Genomic DNA, 20,542 nt, shown 5'->3' with positions numbered 1-20,542 from the left:
ATTCCGAAAACCGAAACTCAGCTGGTCCCAAGGCTTTCGGATAAGGGATAGTGTACCTGTACAGCAAAAACATACGACCGTGACAAGCAGCTGACCTCGGACCCAATCGGACAGACGGCTGGCATGCGTAAACAGTTCTCTGGCTTCTGGTCTCTCTCTCTTTCTCTCGGGCCTTCGATGGTGAGCATGGGATCACTCTTAAAAGAGTGTTCGACCAGCTGTTCGGCTCTCCCTTCCACCGTCTGTGTGCAAGCTCTTGGGGTGTCACTTTTTATTCTCTTTTTAGGGGTGGGCCTGAGGCCAAGTTATTGACAAGACCATTTAACCTACAGAGGTTTCTCCAAAACTTCATCAACCAATGACAGCTTAAGTTCTTTGTCTTGGTGTTTGGATGAAAGCCCTCCCCAAAAGGTCTCATTACTTCATCCTTGTTTTTACAAATTGAAGGTTCCTCCATTGGAATCCATCTTATCTCTTTTTACTCTCTCCCCCTTTTTCCCAGCCAGTACAAGGCCCCAGTCAGAGCTGTCACACATTAACCAGTCGCTATCTCACCATTCTGACCTTCACAAGTAAGGTCTACGATTTACTCCCTCTTTCTGTTGTGATCTTTTCTCTCAGAACTTTTACATTCCCATGAATTATGATTCCGCGCTGCTTTCAGTGTTCAATAGCTGTTGCTTTATACTTTTTTTTCCCTTTCAAAAATACATAGCAACTTGCAGTTGCTTGGGCTATCTCACCTTCATTTAACAAATCTGTGGAGATTATAATATGGTTATTAGTAATAATGGAAGAAACATAGGTTGGGCCTTTACTGGCCAAATTAAAGATACATTAACAAAGTCAAAACCCTAACTTACAAGCAACAGATAACTAGCCTGGCAGGACCATCCTATGGGCCCCCGTGTGGAATGTTTATGTTTCACCTAATCTAACTGATTAAAAAGACTGTCTCAAATTCTAATTTAAAAGCCATATACATTTTAGGCACCCCTAGTTTCTAACACTCCTCCAAATCATTTATAAAAACTATAAACAATAACAGTCCCAGCACCGACCCCCGTGGCACACCACTAAATGGCTGCCACCCAGATACATCCCCATTTATTACTACTCATTGCTGTTTACCAACCTACCAGTTACTAATTCAGTCATGCCTTGTCTTCTATTCCATGAGCCAGAACCTTATATAGTTGCTTTATGTGGAGCAGTACCAAATGCCCTCCTAAATTCCATTGGTTAATCACAATCTGATGCTTCACATTACCATGATGCTGCTCTTGATTACGTCGCCTAAGTCTCTGTCCTTCTCCTCATCACAGGTATTGAAAACTGTATACCTATTGGACAAATCCTGACCCACAACATTTCCTCTACTAGTTCCTCCTGTCTCCTTCATTCCCTGTTAGTGATTATCTACTTCCCTAACTGTTTTACTGTATTCTAATGTGGGTTGACCACTTTCTGGAACATGTCTTTCATAAACTTTCCTCCCCATATATGTTGTAGAGAGTAGCCAGCTGCATTGCTCTGCTCAAACAACACACCTTTCTGACGCTTCGAGTGTGCACTCCTCCTGGAACTTTGCTGAACAAGGACATTCTACATTATACATGCTGCACATATCACAAGCCTAGCCCCTGTTCCTGCCTCAACTATAGTTCTAATTTAGATTTAATTAATTAGAACTAATTCTTAGTTAACTGCCTAGTCTTGCAGATTCAGGCCCACTCTCTCAGCACCAAACTCCTATTCAGGCCAAAATCCTTATTTCCTTTCAATAAAAACTCAGTCTGTCAGTGTCTCACTTAGTTGGCCTCTCATGGCTCAACAAATGTTTTCAGTGTAACCCTTCATCGGAACTGAAAGATCATTATCTGATATTCGAGGTTTACAGGATAGAAGGAAGCCATTTGGTCCATTAGGTCTATGCAGGTTCTTTGCTAGAGCAATCCAAAACTAATCCCACTTCTTTGCTCTCTCCCCATACCCTCTAAATAAAGATTTTTTTCCTAACTTCTGTTCTAACTCTCTTCGTGATAATCTTAAATTGATGATACCGCCTCACTGACTCCCAAACCAAATGAAAGAGTCTATCCATATTCATTCTATTTAAACTCTTCACAATTCAAAACCTCTATTAATTCTCCTCTTGGCCTTCTCTGCTCCCCTGGAATTAGTTCGTGTCTCAAGTCTATCCTCATAACTGCAGTTTGACATCACTGCCATCATACTTGTGAATCGAAACTGAAGGTTCGCTAAGGCTTTAATATCCTTTCTATCATAGGGCATCCAAAACTGTACAGTACTCTAACTGTGACCTAACTAATGTTTTGTATAAAATTCATCATTCTTTACTATTGTACTGTATACCCCTATTCATAAAACCTGAAATGCTACTAGCCTTTTTTTATGGCTCTACTTGCAATCACACTTTTAGAGAATTATATATTTGAACCCCTAGATCTCTGTTCATTTACACCCTTTCAACTTCCTTCCATTAAGTGCATACTGCCACTCCTTGTTTTTTTTCTCTCAAAATGTATTGCCTCACATTTATCCACATGAAATTGCATCTGTCACCTGCCTGCCCATTCTGCTAATCTATCTCTTTTCCTGAAATCTTTTGCAGTCCTTCTGTTTGTTTGAAAAACCTCCTACTTTTGTACCATCTGCAAATTCCAAGTCCAAATCATCTGTGCATGCACAGAGAACAAAAGTGGACTTTTTACTGATCTCTGGAGTACACCACCTCCAACCCTTCTCCTGAGCAACACCAATTTACCTGAATGTTATTTCTTTTTCATCAACCAACCACCTGTCCGTGCTGCTATACTTCCTCTTGCACCATACACCTGAATTTTTCTAAGAAGCCTCTTGAGACACCTTATCAAACACCTCATGGAAATCCATGTACACTACATCTACTGCATTTCCATTACCTATCCAATTGGTCACTTCTTCAAAAATCTCATTATGCTGTAATGACTGTTAATACTAGTTAATAATTGAATGGCCTTACTTGCTCATTCAGATCTATCTTGTGAGCATTCTCCGGCTCCTTTCCCTTGATCATATTGACACATGGACACAAGACTACCTTACCCAGCACCCCTTTTTTAATACAGTATCTGCAAGCTATTTGAGCATGAAAGGGAAAATCCATCTAACACTGAGATGAATGCATAAAAGAAATATTGTGGGCCTAGTTTTAAGCCAAGTCTGTTATTTTCTAATTGGCACAGCAACAACGTACAATTACCATCACCAAAAAAACACTTCACCATTATTCTTTGAGAATGTTAGTAATATCCTGTTAGATACTTCTGACAAATTTTGCCAAGACAGGTATTACATTAACTGGCCTATAATACCCTTTTTTAAATATTTCCCTTTTTTAAATCAAAAGTAAAATGTGTTATAACTAAAAGTGGAGTGCAAGAAGGAAAATAAAAGAAAGGTAAAACTAATGCAATTACAAAATTCACAAAAGAAATCTCCGAAGTAAATTGAAAAAATAATATTGTTTACTTATGCAAAATGTTTTATTTTATTTGCAATGTTTGCTTATAATTTTTATAAAAGTTACCAGTTAACCTTATTTCTGTAAATCTCAGTAAATTTTCCCATAATAAATTTGCAATGATTACATTACAATCATTATTCTTTCAGTATGGATATCATCACACAACAACATGAAGCATTCTGGCCAACTATATCTGCCATGACACCCACCACCAACAGAACAAACGCGACTAAAAATACAATAAAATGGCCCTCTTAAACTTAGCATATACTTTAAAAAATGGAAATGTGGGAATTCTGATGAAGGGCTACACTTAAAATGTTAACCTATCAGATGCTTTGCATTGCTGGCATTTTCTGTTTTAATTTAGATTTCTAGCATTGATGTGTTTTATAACTCAGACATATGGGAGTGATTTCTAGGCATTAATCTCATCGACAAGTTCAAATCATAGTATCAACTACTTAAACTTGGCACTTGGTTCATGGCATCATCACAATTCCTCAATAAGGTTAATGCCTTTTAATCATTCCCAGGTTTCTGTTTTTCTCTAGCTTTCATTTATAATTTTTTCTGTAACACTTTAGGTGAAGGTGCTTCCTTGCATCCTTGCGCTGATACATACTGTGGACCCATGCCAGAATCTGAGCCAGAAGTAAAGGCTGTTGCAACCTTCCTACGTAAACACAAGAAACAAATTAAAGCATACATTTCATTCCATGCATATTCACAAATGCTACTATATCCATATTCCTATAAGGACGCAATCATTCCTAATTTCAAGTGTGTGGTAAGTAGAATTAACCTGAATTAGTATTTTAAACTCATTGGCCTAGAAATTCAGTGGCCTGCGCCACCAGTTTGCGCCCAAGGAGGGCACTCAGTGGCTTTTGCGCCACTGGCCACAACTACCGCGATATTTAGCGGGGCGCTAATGGCGGCATTAGCCTGTAGCGCTGCGCCGCCACCGATGACGTCATCGGTGTGCGCAGCGCCCCGCTCCCGCCCCGATGACCATATTTGGTCACGCCCGCCTCTTCAGCGCCGGCCGCAAATAGCGACCGGTACACAGGGGCCTACCTGTGGCGGTAGTGACACTAGTTAAGGTGGAGGTGCGGCCGGCCGCTTTTTCGGCAGCCGCCTGCCAGCACCTCCGTCCCCGGCCTCCTACACTCCCCCCCCCCCCGCGGCATTGCCGGCTGTTTCCCGAGAGCCCGGCACTTCTCCTTGGTGCCGGGCTCATTTGCCGGCACTCGCGAGCGGGGATCACGCTGTTGCAGGCACCTCCCCCTTAACAGTGGGAGGAAGGCCTGCAGTACCGCAGCATGCCGTGCCGCAGCGTGTGGCGCTGCGGCCCTTAGCGCGCCGAAATTCAGTTTCAGCGCCCCAAGCGGGGCGCGGGAAGCCTCGATTAGTGGCCCGCTTCCATTTGGGGCGCAGAAACTGAATATCCGGATGGCGCAAGTGGCTCCGCTCGCAGCGGTAATTCCGGCGCCCAGGCGAGCTTGGCGCCCCAAACGGCGCCCAACTGAATTTTTAGCCCATTAACTTTTAAGTGTTACCAGATAGTTTCTGTTTAAGCACGTGCAACAAATTTACAGAATTGTTCCCAGGAGTAATAGACTGTAATGCATTGACTTAGCGTTAACACTTTATTTATTGATTGCTTATTAAGCATTAATTAATGGTTACCATGTAAATTCACTCAGGATTTACTTGATTTGCACATTGTGTTAATTTCACACAGTTGAAGCTGCTTTAAAAGCACTAGAGGGAACAAATAGAGCTCCAGGGCTGAGCAGAGCATGGGTAGTTTACCAAACTAGTGAATGAGGAGTCTTTCGATGAAGGTAGTGGCATAGGTTTGGAACTAAATATTTTAGAGGAGAGGGAGAGTAGGATGCCATGCCCAGAAAGTTCAAGACTGTAAGAGACCGGCATTGAAGACTTGTTACTATCCACTGCAGTGTGAGTGTTGCTGAAGTGCCACCTACCTGCGCCTTAGTGAGGGACAGTATTTAAAGAGATGCATCACCAAAGGGACATAATTTCAGACCTGGAACCAAGCAACAACATCAGGACAATGCTCATAGTCGAAGAGAAGTGACTACCACTCTAATGTTTTACATTACTGGGTGCCTCCAGACACCAAGGGCTCGATTTTATTACCTGAGGTGGGTTGGAGTCGGGTTGCATGGTGGGCAGGTTCAGGAGCCACTTCCAGCGGGAACAGCTGCAGAGTTGCGATTTTTATTAAAGTACCTTTTTAATTTCATGGAGGTGCGCTGGCCAGTCCAATGAGTGGGATCGGGTCGGCTGGCCGCCTCTGATGATGTCATAATAGCAGCTGCTTTTAAAGCTGCCATCCAGCCTGAGCCTTTTCATTGTGATTTCCTGCACTACTTTTCAAAGCTATGACTTCTTCCAGAGGCAAGGCAGCTCCTTGTTTTAATGATGAGTCCCTCCAAGTTCTTGTGGATGCTGTCAGAGGCGCAGGGAGATTCTCTTCCTTCCTGTTGGCCGCAGGAAGCCTCCTTAGCAGACCAAGGCAGCCTGGCTGCGCATTGCTCAGGAGGTGAGCGCAAGGTGCATTTATGCACGCTCATGGATCCAGTGCCACAAAAGGTTTAATGATCTTGTGAGAACATCAAAAGTGAGTGTCCCATCTCACTTGCCTTCACTCTGCTTCCCTTCTCTTCTCATCACCAGCACTCTGCTTTGTAAGCCTCCTCCTTCACATCCCACCTTACTCTTACTTCCCTTGCACCCTTTCTTATCCATCTCTGTCTCTGCACTGAATCACATCAGCATCCTGCCTATGCACCCCTTAGACTCGCTCTCACTGTCATGCAGTGACAACAACTAACAACGCACAGGAAGCTAGCTTCCTCTTGGCACCTTACCCCATCCTCGTCTCCCTCAAAGCTTCTATGGTAGGGATTAATCACATTCACTCCATCACTGTGGCTGAAACACCGCTTGTGTCCCTCCTTGCAGGAAAAGATAGCCCACAATAAGAGGGGGAGAGCAATGACTGGAGGAGGAACACCTACCCTTGCAACATTGACCAGTGCTGAGGAGGCAGCAAACGAGATTGTTGGAGGTGGTGAGGACCTGGAAGTGGGTGATGGAGAGACAGGCACACTAGAGGAAGCTGGTGACATAATAGAGTTTCATCCCTCTCAGAAAGCAATGCAATATGATGTTCATAGAGAATCGCTTTGTATCATCTGCTCAAAAGGATGTGTCTGCTACATCAATATCAGATGTCTAATTCAAGCCTTTACTCTCCCACAGGACCATCGAGCGCCCCCCCTCCCCACGATCCAGGACGAAGAGCCAGACTACTCCTCAGAGGAACCTGAAGCCTCTCGGGGACCAGCGTCACCAGGACTCAATGCACCCAGCACCAGCGCAGCAACGCACACCTCGGTGGGACCATTGCAAGTTAGAGTAGTGTTGCCACCTGGCCTATCACAGCGCACAAGTGAGTATCAGCAGATGGTGGAGTCAGCGGCAGCAGTGGAGAGTCCTCTGCGGAGGTCACGGGACTCTCCTAGCTCTGATGAGCTGCATGCAGATGCTGTGCCTCTGGGGCCATCCAGAAAAAGAGCGGTTTGTGAAATACAGGAACAAGTACAGGTGTCTCTGGAAGGGTTTGCCTCCAGGGTTAGTGTGAATGTGAAAAGAATGGAGGAGTCCATCTGTAACATCAGCACTGTCGTGATGGAGGTAATGGCGCATGAATGCACCACCATGGATAGGATGGCAACCTCCGTGGAAAGGATGGCTACGACCATGGAGGAAATCAGTTGCCAGAGTCAGGAAAACAAGGTGGCTGTTCAGAATAGAATGACATCTCTGGAAGAGCAATGGGCAGCTATTGAGCAGAGAGACCAGGAAAATCGGGTGGGGGTGGGATGAAGGCGGGTTGGGTGTCTGAAGCCATTTTTCCCAACAGACCCGCCTCCTCAGGGCTATTAAAATCGAGCCCCAGCAGTCAGTATGGTGGGTGATGGGACTGTGGGCCTTAGTGCTGGTGGGGACACAGGCCACAGCATTCTAGATGATTTATACTTTACTAATTGGCGAAAGAGCAAGGAGAGCATTGGTGAAGTCCAGCCATATATTGATAAATATATGGATGAATGTCACAGCGTATCTGAAAACCAATCCTGTGCTTCCAGATAACATCACAAGAGGTAATATGTAAGTGACAAAGAGGAGGGTTTAAGGATGAAACCCTGGAATACAGTTGTGTAGTGTTTATGGTACTGAACTAGCAACCAAGTTCAATATCACCATGTGAAATATTATTCAATAAATCTGTTTGTGGGCTAGCTGCTGCCATATAAGCCCAACTGGTTCACTAATGTCGTTCAGAGAATGGAAACAGCCACCCCTATCTGCTCTGGCCTACTTGTGATTCCAATCCATACTATGTGGTTGACTCTTAGGAGGAAAAATTCAGTTGTTTGCGCCTCCCGTTAGCGCCTTAAGAGGGCGCCAATTGGGGCGCAAAGCAACTAGAGGCCGGGCGCGGCGATGTTTGTGCCGCTCGCGAAATTAACTAGACATTTTGCGGCAGCGCTAAACACTACCGCCATGATCTCCTGCGCTGGCAGATTGTGACATCAGTCGAGTGCGCAACGCCCCATTAGCGCCCCGGACCGGATATTGAGTGGCGCCCCCTGCATTACCACCTGCCGCTAGCAACGACAGGTTGAGGGGAGCGTTTTGCAGTCAGAAAGGGACTAGGGGAGCGCTATTTAAAGGCGACCGCTTCCTGCCTTTTTTTGTCGGTGACATTTTTGCACCACGCATTCTGAGAGAGAGAGACTTCTGGAGAGATTCAACGCTGTGTGAAAGAGTTTTGAGTACTGAGCAGCACTTTGTAGGTTCATTTGGATTTGCCCTTGCTTCGCCAGCGCTCTGAGGTAGCGCCTCGCTCCTCGGCCTTTGCGCCTTAAGATAGGTGTGAAGCGCCTGATTTAGCGCTCCAATCACCTCCAAGGGCAATAAAAGCCAAGTTTGCTGTCGGAGGCGATAATTAGCAGCAGGTGCTAAACTTTGCGCACCGCCAATAATGGCGCCCCAAATGGGGCGATACCAAATTTTTCCCCCTTAATGTCTTAAGTGGCCTAGCAAGCCACTCAAGTGTAAACAATCACTATAAAACAGAACAATGAGAAACATCAGATAGGTCTATCAGCAATGACCCTGGCATCAGATTATCACAACTCAGGCAGTGCCAGCCCAGTCTACCCGCAAAACCCTCACCTCTAACATCGCAGGCTGGTGCCCACATTGGGAGAGTTGTCCTACAGACTAATCATGGAACAGCATGATATAATCATACTCACAGAATTACATCTATCAACCAACATCCCTGAATCCTCCATCACCATTGTCTTATCTCATTGGCATGATAGACTCACCATAGGGACACAGTGGTATACACACAATTGGGAGTGTCTTTCTGGGAGACTTCAGCATTGACTCTGGACCCCATGAAGCTTCATGGCTACAGACTAAACAAGGCCAAGGAAACTTCTTGATGATTACCAGCTGCTCCCATCCCCCCTCAACTGACTTATCAGTACTCTTCATGTTCAAAACTAGATTTACATAAGAATTTTACAGCACAGTAACAGGCCATTCGGCCCAACAGGTCTATGCCAGTGTTTATGTTCCACACAGGCCTCCTTCCACCTTACTTCATCTCACCCTATCATCATATCCTGTTTCTTTCTCCCTCATGTACTTATCTCGCTTCCTCTTAAATGCATCTATGCTATTTGCCTCAATCACTCCACGTGGTACCAAGTTCCACATTCTAACTATTCTTTGAGAAAAGAAGTTTGGATTTATTAGTGACCATCTTATATTTATGGCACCTAGTTTTGGACTTCCCCCCTACGTCTACCCTATTGAACCCCTTCATAATTTTAAAGATCTCTTTAAAAACTAGAAGGAAGCACTGAGGAAAACCAGACGTAAAATGTACTCTGGGTGGGGGACTTAAATGTTCAAGACTAGCTCGGTACTACTGAGTCCTGAAAGACATAGCTGCCAGACTGGTCAGGTGTGAGGAAACCAACACAAGGGAATAACCTACTTCGATTTGTCCTCACAAACATACCTGTCTCTGTTGCAGACACATCTGTCCACAATAGCATGGTTAGAAGTGGCCACTGCACAGTTCTTGTGAAGACAAAGTCTCGTCTTTCGTCTGGCACTACCACCATGCTAAGTGGGACAAACTAAGGAGAGCACTAGCAGCCCAAAGTCAGGTATTCATAAAGTACTGTAAACCATCAGCAGGCTTGTATACCAGTTCACTTGATCAGCATCATTGCCACTGAACTCAATATCACCTCCTCTACCATTGGCACAATGTGACTGCAGTATGTAGCATCTACAGGATGCACTGCAGGAATGGATGCTTATTTTAATAGCACCTCCCAGCCCTGTGACCTCTACTACCAAGAAGGACAAGAACAACAATATTATGGGAGCATGAGACCTCCAAGTTACATGCCGCCCTGACTTCGACATGTACCGTCATTCCTTTATCACCAATCAGGTCACTCAACCAGGAAACACCAAGACTGGTTCGACGAGAATGACCAGGAGATCCAGGAGCTAATAAGCCGCAAGCGCAAGGCATTTCTGATCTGGAAACAGCAACAGAACTCGAGAGCAAGAAAGCAGCTCTACAGAAGCCTGAAGGCCGAGGTCCAACAAAAAAACTTGCGACCTAAAGAACAGATGGTGGGTGGAGAAAGCACAGGAGATCCAGCAGCTAGCCGACAACCACGACGTGCGTGGATTCTTTAGCGCAGTCAAGACCATCTATGGCCCAAGCACCCAAGGCCCTTCCCCACTGCGGGGCAAGAACGGAGAGGTACTCATCAAGGACAGGGAAACAGTCAGTGCCTGCTGGAAGGAGCACTTCAAGGATCTCCTTAACCACGACTCTGTCTTCGACACGAGTGTCCTCAACTCCATCCCACAGCATGCTACCCGCCACCATCTCAGCACAACCCCAGCCCGGCATGAGGTTGAAAAGGCCATCCGACAAGTGAAGAACAACAAGGCCTCAGGAGCAGATGGAATCCCTGTCGAGGCACTAAAGCATGGCGGAGAAGCACTACTGGCGCGAATTCATGAACTCATTTCTCTTATCTGGAAGGAAAAGAGCATGTCAGGGGATCTCAGACGCCGTAATTGTGACCATCTTCAAGAAAGGTGACAAATCCGATTGCGGTAATTACAGGAGTTTCCCTGTTACCTGCTACAGGGAAAGTCATCGCAAGAATCTTCCTCAATCGCCTTCTCCCAGTGGCTGAAGAGCTCCTCCCAGAGTGGCAATGCGGATTCCGCCCACTAAGGGGCACAATGGACATGATCTTCACCGCACGTCAATTACAAGAGAAATGCAGGGAACAGCACCAATCACTGTACATGGCCGCCTTTGATCTCACAAAGGCCTTCGACACTGTTGTAATGATATCAGCAAATAGTGATGGTATTTGCCTGTTTGATTATGATGCCTTACCAGCATATTTGCCTGCTTGATTATTTATGCCTGACCAGCAGAGGTCATGTGAGAGAGGCAGTTTAGTTTCGTTTTAGTTTCGTTTTAGATGGATCTCTAAGATGGTGTCTCCTGTAATGCTGTTAAATGAGTTGAACATACTTTAGATAAATAGTCATTCTCTTTCATGAATGTGTCGTCATTGAACCCACATACAAATCGATACATGGTGTCAGAAGTGATTGAAAGAGATGAAGAGGAAAAATCTGAAGTTAAATCAGCTCTCCACATATTAGCAAGCCAAGAGAGAACATCGTTACTTACCATTGGAGAATAGCTAACGAAGTGAAAAATAGAAGGTTTACACCCACCGGCGAAGCTTCAGTTGACAGGTAATGTGGCTGAAAATTGGAGGAGGTTCAAACAACGTTTGGAGTTGTATTTAACGGCAATCGGAGCTGACGAGAAAAGTGATCAAATGAAAGCGTCAGTGTTCTTACATGTCGTGGGTGATGAAGCGCTGGAGGTGTATAATAACTTCACATTCGCTGCTGATGGAGAGAAAATGAAGTTGGATAAAATAATGGAACAGTTTGAGGCCTACTGCATACCTAAACGTAACGTGACGTTTGAGAGGCACAGATTTTTCACATGTGTACAGAAAACAGGTGAGACTATTGATCAGTATGTGACTGAACTGAGAAACAGAAGCAAATCGTGTGAATTTGGGGGACTGACAGACTCGCTGATAAAAGACAGACTGGTGTGTGGTATTCCAGATAATGGTCTAAGGGAAAGACTGCTAAGAGAGCAAGATCTAGACCTGGGAAAAGCCATAGCACTGTGTAGGGCTACAGAGACTGTGAAGTCGCAGGCAAAGGAGCTGTTCAGTGACAGTAGCTGCAACGTGGATGCAGTGAGAAAGAACGGACACACACCGTTTAACAAAAAGAGCGCCAATGTGAAAAAAGAGGCGTGGCCAGCGAACAAAAATGAAAGGGGCAATCGAAAGTCATGTAGTCGATGCGGTACACAGCATCCACCAAAAAAGTGTCCAGCATATGGTAAAACATGCAATAGTTGCAACAAAAACAACCATTATGCCCGTTGCTGCAAGAACCAAGCGCAACAAAGCAAGGTCCATGCAGTAGATGAAAGCGAGATAGATGAGTTCTATGTAGATGTTGTGTCTGAAAACAAAAAAGAAAAAAGAGACTGGATGTTGACACTAAAAGTGAATGACATACACATTCCATTTAAATTGGATACTGGAGCACAAGTTAATGTGATATCAGAGACTGATTTTAAGAAAATTAGACCCAGACCAAAGATACATGGAATAAAAGTGAAAGTGACAGGATACTCAGGTACTGATATACCAGTGAAAGGAAAATGCATTGTCAAAGTGACACACAAGGACAGAGAGCACACGCTAGCATTAATCGTGGTGCCAAAGGATGTGCAAGCCATACTAGGTTTAATAGCCTGTGAGAGACTAAACCTGGTAAAGAGAGTCCTCGTTGTGGAAAGCGAAGGAGAGACAGTCTATGATGAACTCATGCAAGAGTACAACGACCTATTTCAGGGTCTAGGCTGCCTTCCAGGAGAACACACGATCAGAGTAGATAAAAGTATGCCAACGGTCATACATCCGTGCAGAAAAGTTCCGTTTGCTCTTCAAAAGCAACTGAAGGCAGAGTTGGACAGGATGGAAAGCCTGAACGTGATTCAGAAGATAGATGAGCCAACTGAGTGGGTGAGTTCCCTCGTCGTTGTGGACAAAAAGAATGGAAAGCTCAGAATTTGCCTGGATCCAAGAGATCTAAACAGAGCAATAAAGAGAGAGCACTTCAAGCTTCCTACACGTGAGGAAATCATGTCACAGTTTGCAAATGCAAAGTATTTCAGCAAGTTAGATGCATCATCAGGATTTTGGCAGATGAAATTGGACGAGGCAAGTTCAAGACTGTGCACGCTCAACAGTCCATTTGGCAAATACAGATTCCTAAGGTCACCATTTGGCATTGCCTCAGCTCCTGAAGTGTATCACAAAACTATCCATATGATCTATGAGCACCTGGAGGGAGTTGATACATCAATGGATGACATCATAGTATGGGGAACCATGAGAACTGAGCATGACGAGAGACTGAAAAAAGTGCTGGAAGCAACAAGGAAAACAAACCTGAAGCTGAATAGAGAGAAATGCCAGCTCGGGGTGACAGAACTGACATTCGTGGGAGATATCCTTAGCAGTGAGGGCATCAGACCAGATCCCAGAAAGGTGTCCGCCATTGAGAATATGCCAAAGCCACAATGCAAAAAGGACGTGCAGAGGTTTAATGGAATGATCAACTACATGGGTAAATTCATATCCAACCTCTCAGAAAAGATGGCGCCACTGAGAAGACTAACTGAAAAGAACATAGAATGGGAATGGAATCATGAGCATGAGAAGTCATGGAGCGATCTAAAGAAACTGCTCACAGAGGAACCAGTTCTGAGGTTTTATGACCCAGCGAGACCCATCAAGATATCATCAGATGCATCACAGAGTGGGCTCGGTGCTGTTCTTCTGCAAAAATATGACTACTGGCAACCTATTGCATATGCATCGCGCTCAATGACAGACGCGGAGACGCGATATGCTCAAATAGAAAAGGAGCTGCTCAGCATCACATACGCCTGTGAAAGATTTCGCCAGTTTGTGTCAGGACAAGCAATCAGTGTAGAGACTGACCATAAGCCCTTGATTGCATTGTTCCAAAAGCCACTAAATAGCTGTCCACTTAGAATACAAAGAATGATGATCAGGCTGCAACGCTATACACTGAATGTTGCATACACACCGGGTAAGCTGATGTATACAGCAGACACGTTGTCCAGAGCTGTTGACCCAAGTGAGCCCGCAAACACCAAAATGGATGAAAAAGTGAACGCCTACGTGGACATGATCACAAGTGCACTGCCCATAGCAGATGCAAAAATGGAGCTCATAAAGACTGAGACAAACAAAGATGAAACAATGAGACGACTGAGGAAAAGCATCTTGGATGGATGGCCCAACATGAAGCAAGACTGCTCACCTGACATGGCAGAGTACTGGAACTGCAGGGCGGAACTATCAGTGGTCGAAGACATCATCTACAAAGGAAGTAAAATAGTTATCCCAAAGAGTCTGAGAAAAGAGATGCTAAAAAGGATCCATGGAGGACATCTGGGAATCGAAAAGTGTAAGAAAAGAGCACGAGAGGTGATGTACTGGCCACGAATCAACCAAGATGTGACAAATGAGGTGTCAAACTGCACAATATGCCTGAAATATCGAGCAAGCAATCCGGTAGAACCACTAAAGCCACACCCAGCGCCAGACAGACCTTACCAGAAGGTAGGCGCTGACCTATTCGTATGTCAAGGGAAGGACTATCTTGTAGTCACAGACTATTACTCCCTGTATCCAGAGGTTTGTAGACTGTACACCACCACTGCAGATGCTGTGATAACATGTATGAAAGCCATATTCTCCAGACATGGCGTGGCAAGCGAGGTCTTCACAGACAACGGACCCCAGTTTTACAGTGCAAGTTTCTGACACTTTGCCAAAGAGTGGGACTTTGTCCACACAACATCAAGTCCTCACTTTCCACAGTCCAATGGACTAGTGGAAAAATCGGTCCAGACAGTGAAAAGACTGACGTACAAGGCGAAAGACAGTGGAACTGACTTCTACCAGAGCATGCTTGTATACCGCACAACGCCGCTCGAGTGTGGTATGTCACCAGCCCAACTCCTGATGGGACGTCTGCTAAGGTCAAACCTACCCATCCCGGAGAACCTCCTGAAAACAAAAGAGGGGGAGAAAGTGAGGAAGTTCAAAGAACAACAGAAAGAAAAGCAAAAGTACTACTATGACAGAGGAACACAAAACCTACCTGAACTCCACACTGGTGACCAAGTAAGGTTCAAAGACAAAACAAACACATGGACTCAGAAGGGAACTGTCCTGAGTGAAGTTCAACCAAGATCATACACCATTCAGACAGATGAGGGTGCTGTTCTGCGAAGAAATCGTCGGGATCTTCTCATGGGACCAGCCACAGCAGGTCAAAAGACTGATACTGTTGAACAACCTGATCACACAGCAAGTCAAAAGACTGATACTGTTGAACAACCTGATCACACAGCTGAGAAATCATCATCTGAGGCAACAACTCAGATTCAAGGACAATCAATCAGAAAATCCTCAAGACACGTGAAGCCTCCTGAGAGACTCATTGAGCAAGTTTAAGGACTCTTGTTATAGAATTAAGTAATGTTATCTTATTCTTTCTTCAAGTTCTAGTGTATTTACATATTTCATGTGAACACATAAAACAAGGTTAAAAAACCTTGATAATGATAATGATAATGTAAGCTCATTAAGTGTTACAGTTAAAATGCAGAGTAATACAAAGAAAACATGTAGTTAGATAAAAGTAAAATATTTTTGTTTTAAGAAAGGGAGATGTAATGATATCAGCAAATAGTGATGGTATTTGCCTGTTTGATTATGATGCCTTACCAGCATATTTGCCTGCTTGATTATTTATGCCTGACCAGCAGAGGGCATGTGAGAGAGGCAGTTTAGTTTCGTTTTAGTTTCGTTTTAGATGGATCTCTAAGATGGTGTCTCCTGTAATGCTGTTAAATGAGTTGAACACACTTTAGATTAAAAAGTCATTCTCTTTCATGAATGTGTCGTCATTGAACCCACATACAAATCAATACAACTGTCAACCGTGAGGGATTATGGAGTGTCCTCCTCAAATTCGGCTGCCCTCAAAAGTTTGTCGCTATCCTCCGCCTGCTTCACGACGACATGCAAGCCGTGATCCTGACCAATGGTTCTACCACAGACCCAATTCACGTACGAACCGGGGTCAAGCAAGGCTGTGTCATCGCACCAACGCTCTTCTCAATCTTCTTTACTGCAATGCTCCATCTCACCCTCAGTAAGCTCCCCACTGGAGTGGGGCTAATTTACAGAACAAACGGGAAACTGTTCAACCTCCGTCGCCTCCAGTCCAGATCCAAGGTCGTCCATCCTCTGTCATCGAATTACAGTATGCAGACGATGCTTGCGTCTGCGCTCACTCGGAGGTCGAACTCCAAACCATCGTAAACACCTTCACCAAAGCATATGAGAGCATGGGCCTTACACTAAACATCCGTAAGACAAAGGTCCTCTACCAACCTGCCCCCGCCACACAGTGCTGCCCCCCGATTATCAAAATCCACGACAAGGCCTTGGACAACGTGGACCACTTTCCATACCTCGGGAGCCTACTGTCAACAAGGGCAGACATCGACGACGAAGTCCAACACCGCCTTCAGTGTGCCAGTGCAGCCTTCGGTCGCCTGAGGAAGAGAGTGTTTGAAGACCAGGACCTCAAACCCGGCACTAAGCTCATGGTCTACAGGGCAGCAGTGATACCTGCCCTGCTGTATGCCTCAGAGACATGGACCATGTACAGCAGGCACCTCAAAGCACTGGCGAGGTACCACCAACGCTGCCTCCGCAAGATCCTGCAAATCCATTGGCAGGATAGCCGCACCAACGTCAGTGTTCTTGCTCAGGCCAACATCCCCAGCATCGAAGCTCTGACCATGCTCAATCAGCTCCGATGGACGGGTCACATTGTCCGCATGCCCGATACGAGATTCCCAAAACAAGCGCTCTATTCGGAGCTCTGGCACGGTAAGAGAGCCCCAGGTGGGCAGAGGAAATGCTTCAAGGACACCCTCAAAGCCTCCTTGAAAAAGTGTAACATCCCCACCGACACCTGGGAATCCCTGGCCCAAGACCGCACAAAGTGGAGGAGAAGCATCCGGGAAGGCACCGAACACCTCGAGTCTCTTCGCCGGGAACAACCGGAAGCCAAGCGCAAGGAGCGCACGTCAACCCAAGCACCCCACCCACCCGCCCCTTCAACCACCGTCTGCCCCACCTGTGACAGAGACTGTAGGTCCCGCATTGGACTCATCAGTCACCTGCAAACTCATTTTTAATGTGGAAGCAAGTCATCCTCGGTTCCGAGGGACTGCCTAAGAGAAGAAGATTGGATCATAAGTATGGAATTTCCTGCCTAATATGATCATGCAAGCATCATTACCACAGGGGCTGCAGCGGTTCAAGGAGAAATCCCACGGCCTTCCCAGGGATGGGCAATAAATGTGCCTTGTTAGTGTCGTCCCATCACAAGACAATTTTGCTTTGTGTATCATTGTAAACCTTCAGTGTCAGTTTTATTCTGAAATGTCATCTTTGAAAATTAAGTCCTCTGTTTTGTAAAATGCTTTAAAACTGTGTGGAAACTTCTTTTTACATGCATTTATGATTTCCCTACAAATAGTGAACAAATCCACCCTTAAATGCTCAAGTGTTCAGTTGGCTCAGTGGTAGCACTCTTGCCTCTCAGTCAGAAAGTTCAGGCCCTACTCAAGACTTGAGCACAAAATTCAGGCTGGCTCTTCAGTGCAGTACCAAGAGAATGCTGCATTGTTGGAGGTGCTGCCTTTTGGATTCAATATTAAACCAAGGTGCCATCTGCCTGTTCAGGTGGTGTAAAATAGCAATTGGCACTATTCAAAGAAGAGCAGGGAGTTCTCCTGGTGTTCTGGTCAACATTTATTCCTCAACTGATAGCCCCCAAAACAGACTACTTTATTGCAAGGGGGTTGGAGTACCAGAGTAAGGAAGTCTTGCTACAATTGTACAGGGCTTTGGTGAGACCACACCTGCAATACTTCGCACAGTTCTGGTCTCCTTATATGAGGAAGGATATACTTGCCTTAGAGGTGGTGCAACAAAGGTTCACTAGATTGATTCCTGGGATGAGAGGGTTGTCCTGTGAGGAGAGATTGAGTAAAATGGGCCTATACACACTGGAGTTTAGAAGAATGAGAGATGATTTCATTGAAACATACAAGATTCGGAGGGGGATTGACAGGCTAGATGCTGAGAGGCTGTTTCGCCTGGCTGGAGAATCTAAAACTAGGGGGCATTGTCTCAGGATAAGGGGTCGGCCTTAAAATTTCTTTACTCAGAGGGTTGTGAATCTTTGGAATTCTCTACCCCAGAGGGCTGTGGATGCTCAGTCGTTGAGTATATTCAAGGCTGAGATCAGCAGATTTTTGGACTCTAAAGGAATCAAGGGATATGGAGAATGGGCGGGAAAGTAGAGTTTCGGTCGAAGATCAGCATCATATTGAATGGCGGACCAGGCTCAAGCGGCCATGTGGCCTACTCCTGCTATTGCTTATGTTCTTGGACTAACTGGTCATTGCTGATTGTGGGCCTTTTTTGCCAACACTTCAAAAGTAATTAATTGGCTGTGAACTGCGTTGGGACATCCTGAGGATATAAAAGATGATCTGTAAATGCAGGTTACTTTTATTTGATTAAAAAATGAAAGGATATGTTTTTATAGATTGATCAGTTGCTTAAATGCACATTGGCCATAGTAATCAGTGCTGAGAATCTATGGAAAACACAGTGGCCTAGAAATTCACTTGCGTTTGCGCCCAATTAGGGGCGAAAGAGTGGGTTGCGCCGGAAGTTGCGTCGCGCCCGAAATTAGGTGGGCCCTAACATCGGCGTTAGCTGGTAGCGCTGCGCCGGCACCGATGACGTCATCGGTGTGCGCAGTGCCCCGGTACCGCCCGAAACCACGCCGATCCCCATCTTCAGTAGCGGCCGCCTCATCCGTGGCGGCCGCTAACAACATCGGGAGACCGGGTCCTTACAGCAGCCTTAGCGGGGCGCTTTAAGGTGGAGGTGCGGCCGGCCGCTTTTTCGGCGGCCGCCTGCCCGCACCTCCTTCCCCGGCCTCCTCCACCCCCCCCCCGCGGCATTGCCGGCTGGCTTCCATGGAGCCCGGCACTTCTCCGTTGTGCCAGGCTCTTTTGCCGGCACTTGCAATCGGGGCTCCGGCCGTTGCAGGCACCTCCCCCTTAAGAGAAGGGGGAGGCCTGCAGTACAGCAGCCTGCCGCTTCGCATCGGGTGGTGCAGCGGGACCGGCAGCGCTGAAATTCACTTTCAGCGCCCCAAGCGGGGCGGCCAAACCCTGGAACAGTGCCCGGTTCCGCTTTGGGGCGCTGAAAGTGAATATGGGGCGGGCACAACTGGCTCCGCGGCGGGCGCAAAATTTACGGCGCAAACGAGCTGGCGGGGCTTTACCCAATTTCTAGGCCAGTGTTATTATCATCATAAAACAAAGACCCAAATCTTGCTGGAAAAATAACAGCAAGTTCACAACGCACGCCGTTATTAAAGTACAAATTGGCCAGGAAGTTCAGGCGAAGAAGAGATGCGCCGTGAGTTGCGAATCGCCATAACATGTTGGTCGATTTACACCACTACGCCGTTTGCCTCGCACAAATGGCAGCTCGCCCTCAACCTCCCCGTTATTATTTGCGAACTGGCTCCAGCAGCAAGATTTGGGCCAGGATGTAGGTCAACAGTGAATAACCCCACCGGATGAGGTTGAATCTATGTAGATTAAACATTTTCCATTTAGTATTCACTGCATACAATGGCCAGCCTAAGTTGCTTAAGTGCCACTATTAAGCATTTATGATATACCCCAGTAACAAAGCATCAACTGGAGACTTCAAAGTAGACATTTCAGGGATACTTTAGTCTTCTTTCGTTCACTGCAGATTTCACAGACAATTTTCAATTTATGTAATACTAACTAATAAGTTGTGGCGGAGACCACATAGGGACAGTAACACAATTCACTATGTATAGCCAATGTTGTTATCGCTCCACGTTATGTATGGAACTTGGTTGGGTTATCGGGGCAGGGTCCCTTTAAGAGTCATCGATTGTGTGATGACGTCATAGCCCTGTGACGAGGCCGAGTCCCTCAGTCCATGCGGGGAGTTAATAAAGCTTTAACATGCGTTTTTCTTTGCTGCTATGAAAGTCTCGCAGTCTCTTTATTTCCAGCGACTCCTACATTGGTGACCCCGTTTCTCTTTTGGATGTTTCCAAAGACTTTATCCGAGCTGGCGACGAATGCCGTTTCTCTCAAATTACCGGAGTTTTGGGAATGACAGGCTGCCGCTTGGTTCGCCCAGGCCGAGGCTCAGTTTGCACTCCGGGACATCACCGCGGACGACACGAAGTATTATTACGTCGTCTCTGCTCTCGGCAGCTCCACCGCGGCCAGAGTCGTGAGCCTGCTCGAGGACCCCCCGGAGCACCACAAATTTGCGACGCTGAGAACGCACCTCCTAGAGACTTTTGGACTAACTGAACCCGAGCGCGCACACCAGCTTCTCTCTCTACCCGGGCTTGGCGACTCCAAGCCCTCAGAACTGATGGACCACATGTTAACCCTCCTGGGCAAGCACAAGCCGTGCTTCCTCTTCAGAGAACTGTTCCTACAACAGCTACCAGGGCAGGTACAGTCGGCTTTAGCCAACT

At 46.0% G+C, this 20,542-nt stretch overlaps 1 protein-coding gene across 1 annotated transcript in view; it reads left to right on the top strand.

Annotated features, from left to right (window-relative positions):
- Positions 1-20,542, top strand: part of cpa6 (carboxypeptidase A6) — a 190,978-nt gene that overhangs the window by 155,700 nt on the left and 14,736 nt on the right. The window contains exon 9 of the mRNA XM_085993964.1: positions 4,117-4,319. Within this exon, the coding sequence (XP_085850090.1) occupies positions 4,117-4,319 (203 nt within the window). The remainder of the gene's footprint in view (positions 1-4,116; positions 4,320-20,542) is intronic.

Source organism: Somniosus microcephalus, chromosome 7 (assembly GCF_052327205.1).
Source record: "Somniosus microcephalus isolate GS21.2 chromosome 7, FLI_Smic_1.0, whole genome shotgun sequence".
Lineage (NCBI taxonomy): Eukaryota > Metazoa > Chordata > Chondrichthyes > Squaliformes > Somniosidae > Somniosus > Somniosus microcephalus.
This window is presented reverse-complemented; position numbering and strand designations above follow the sequence as displayed.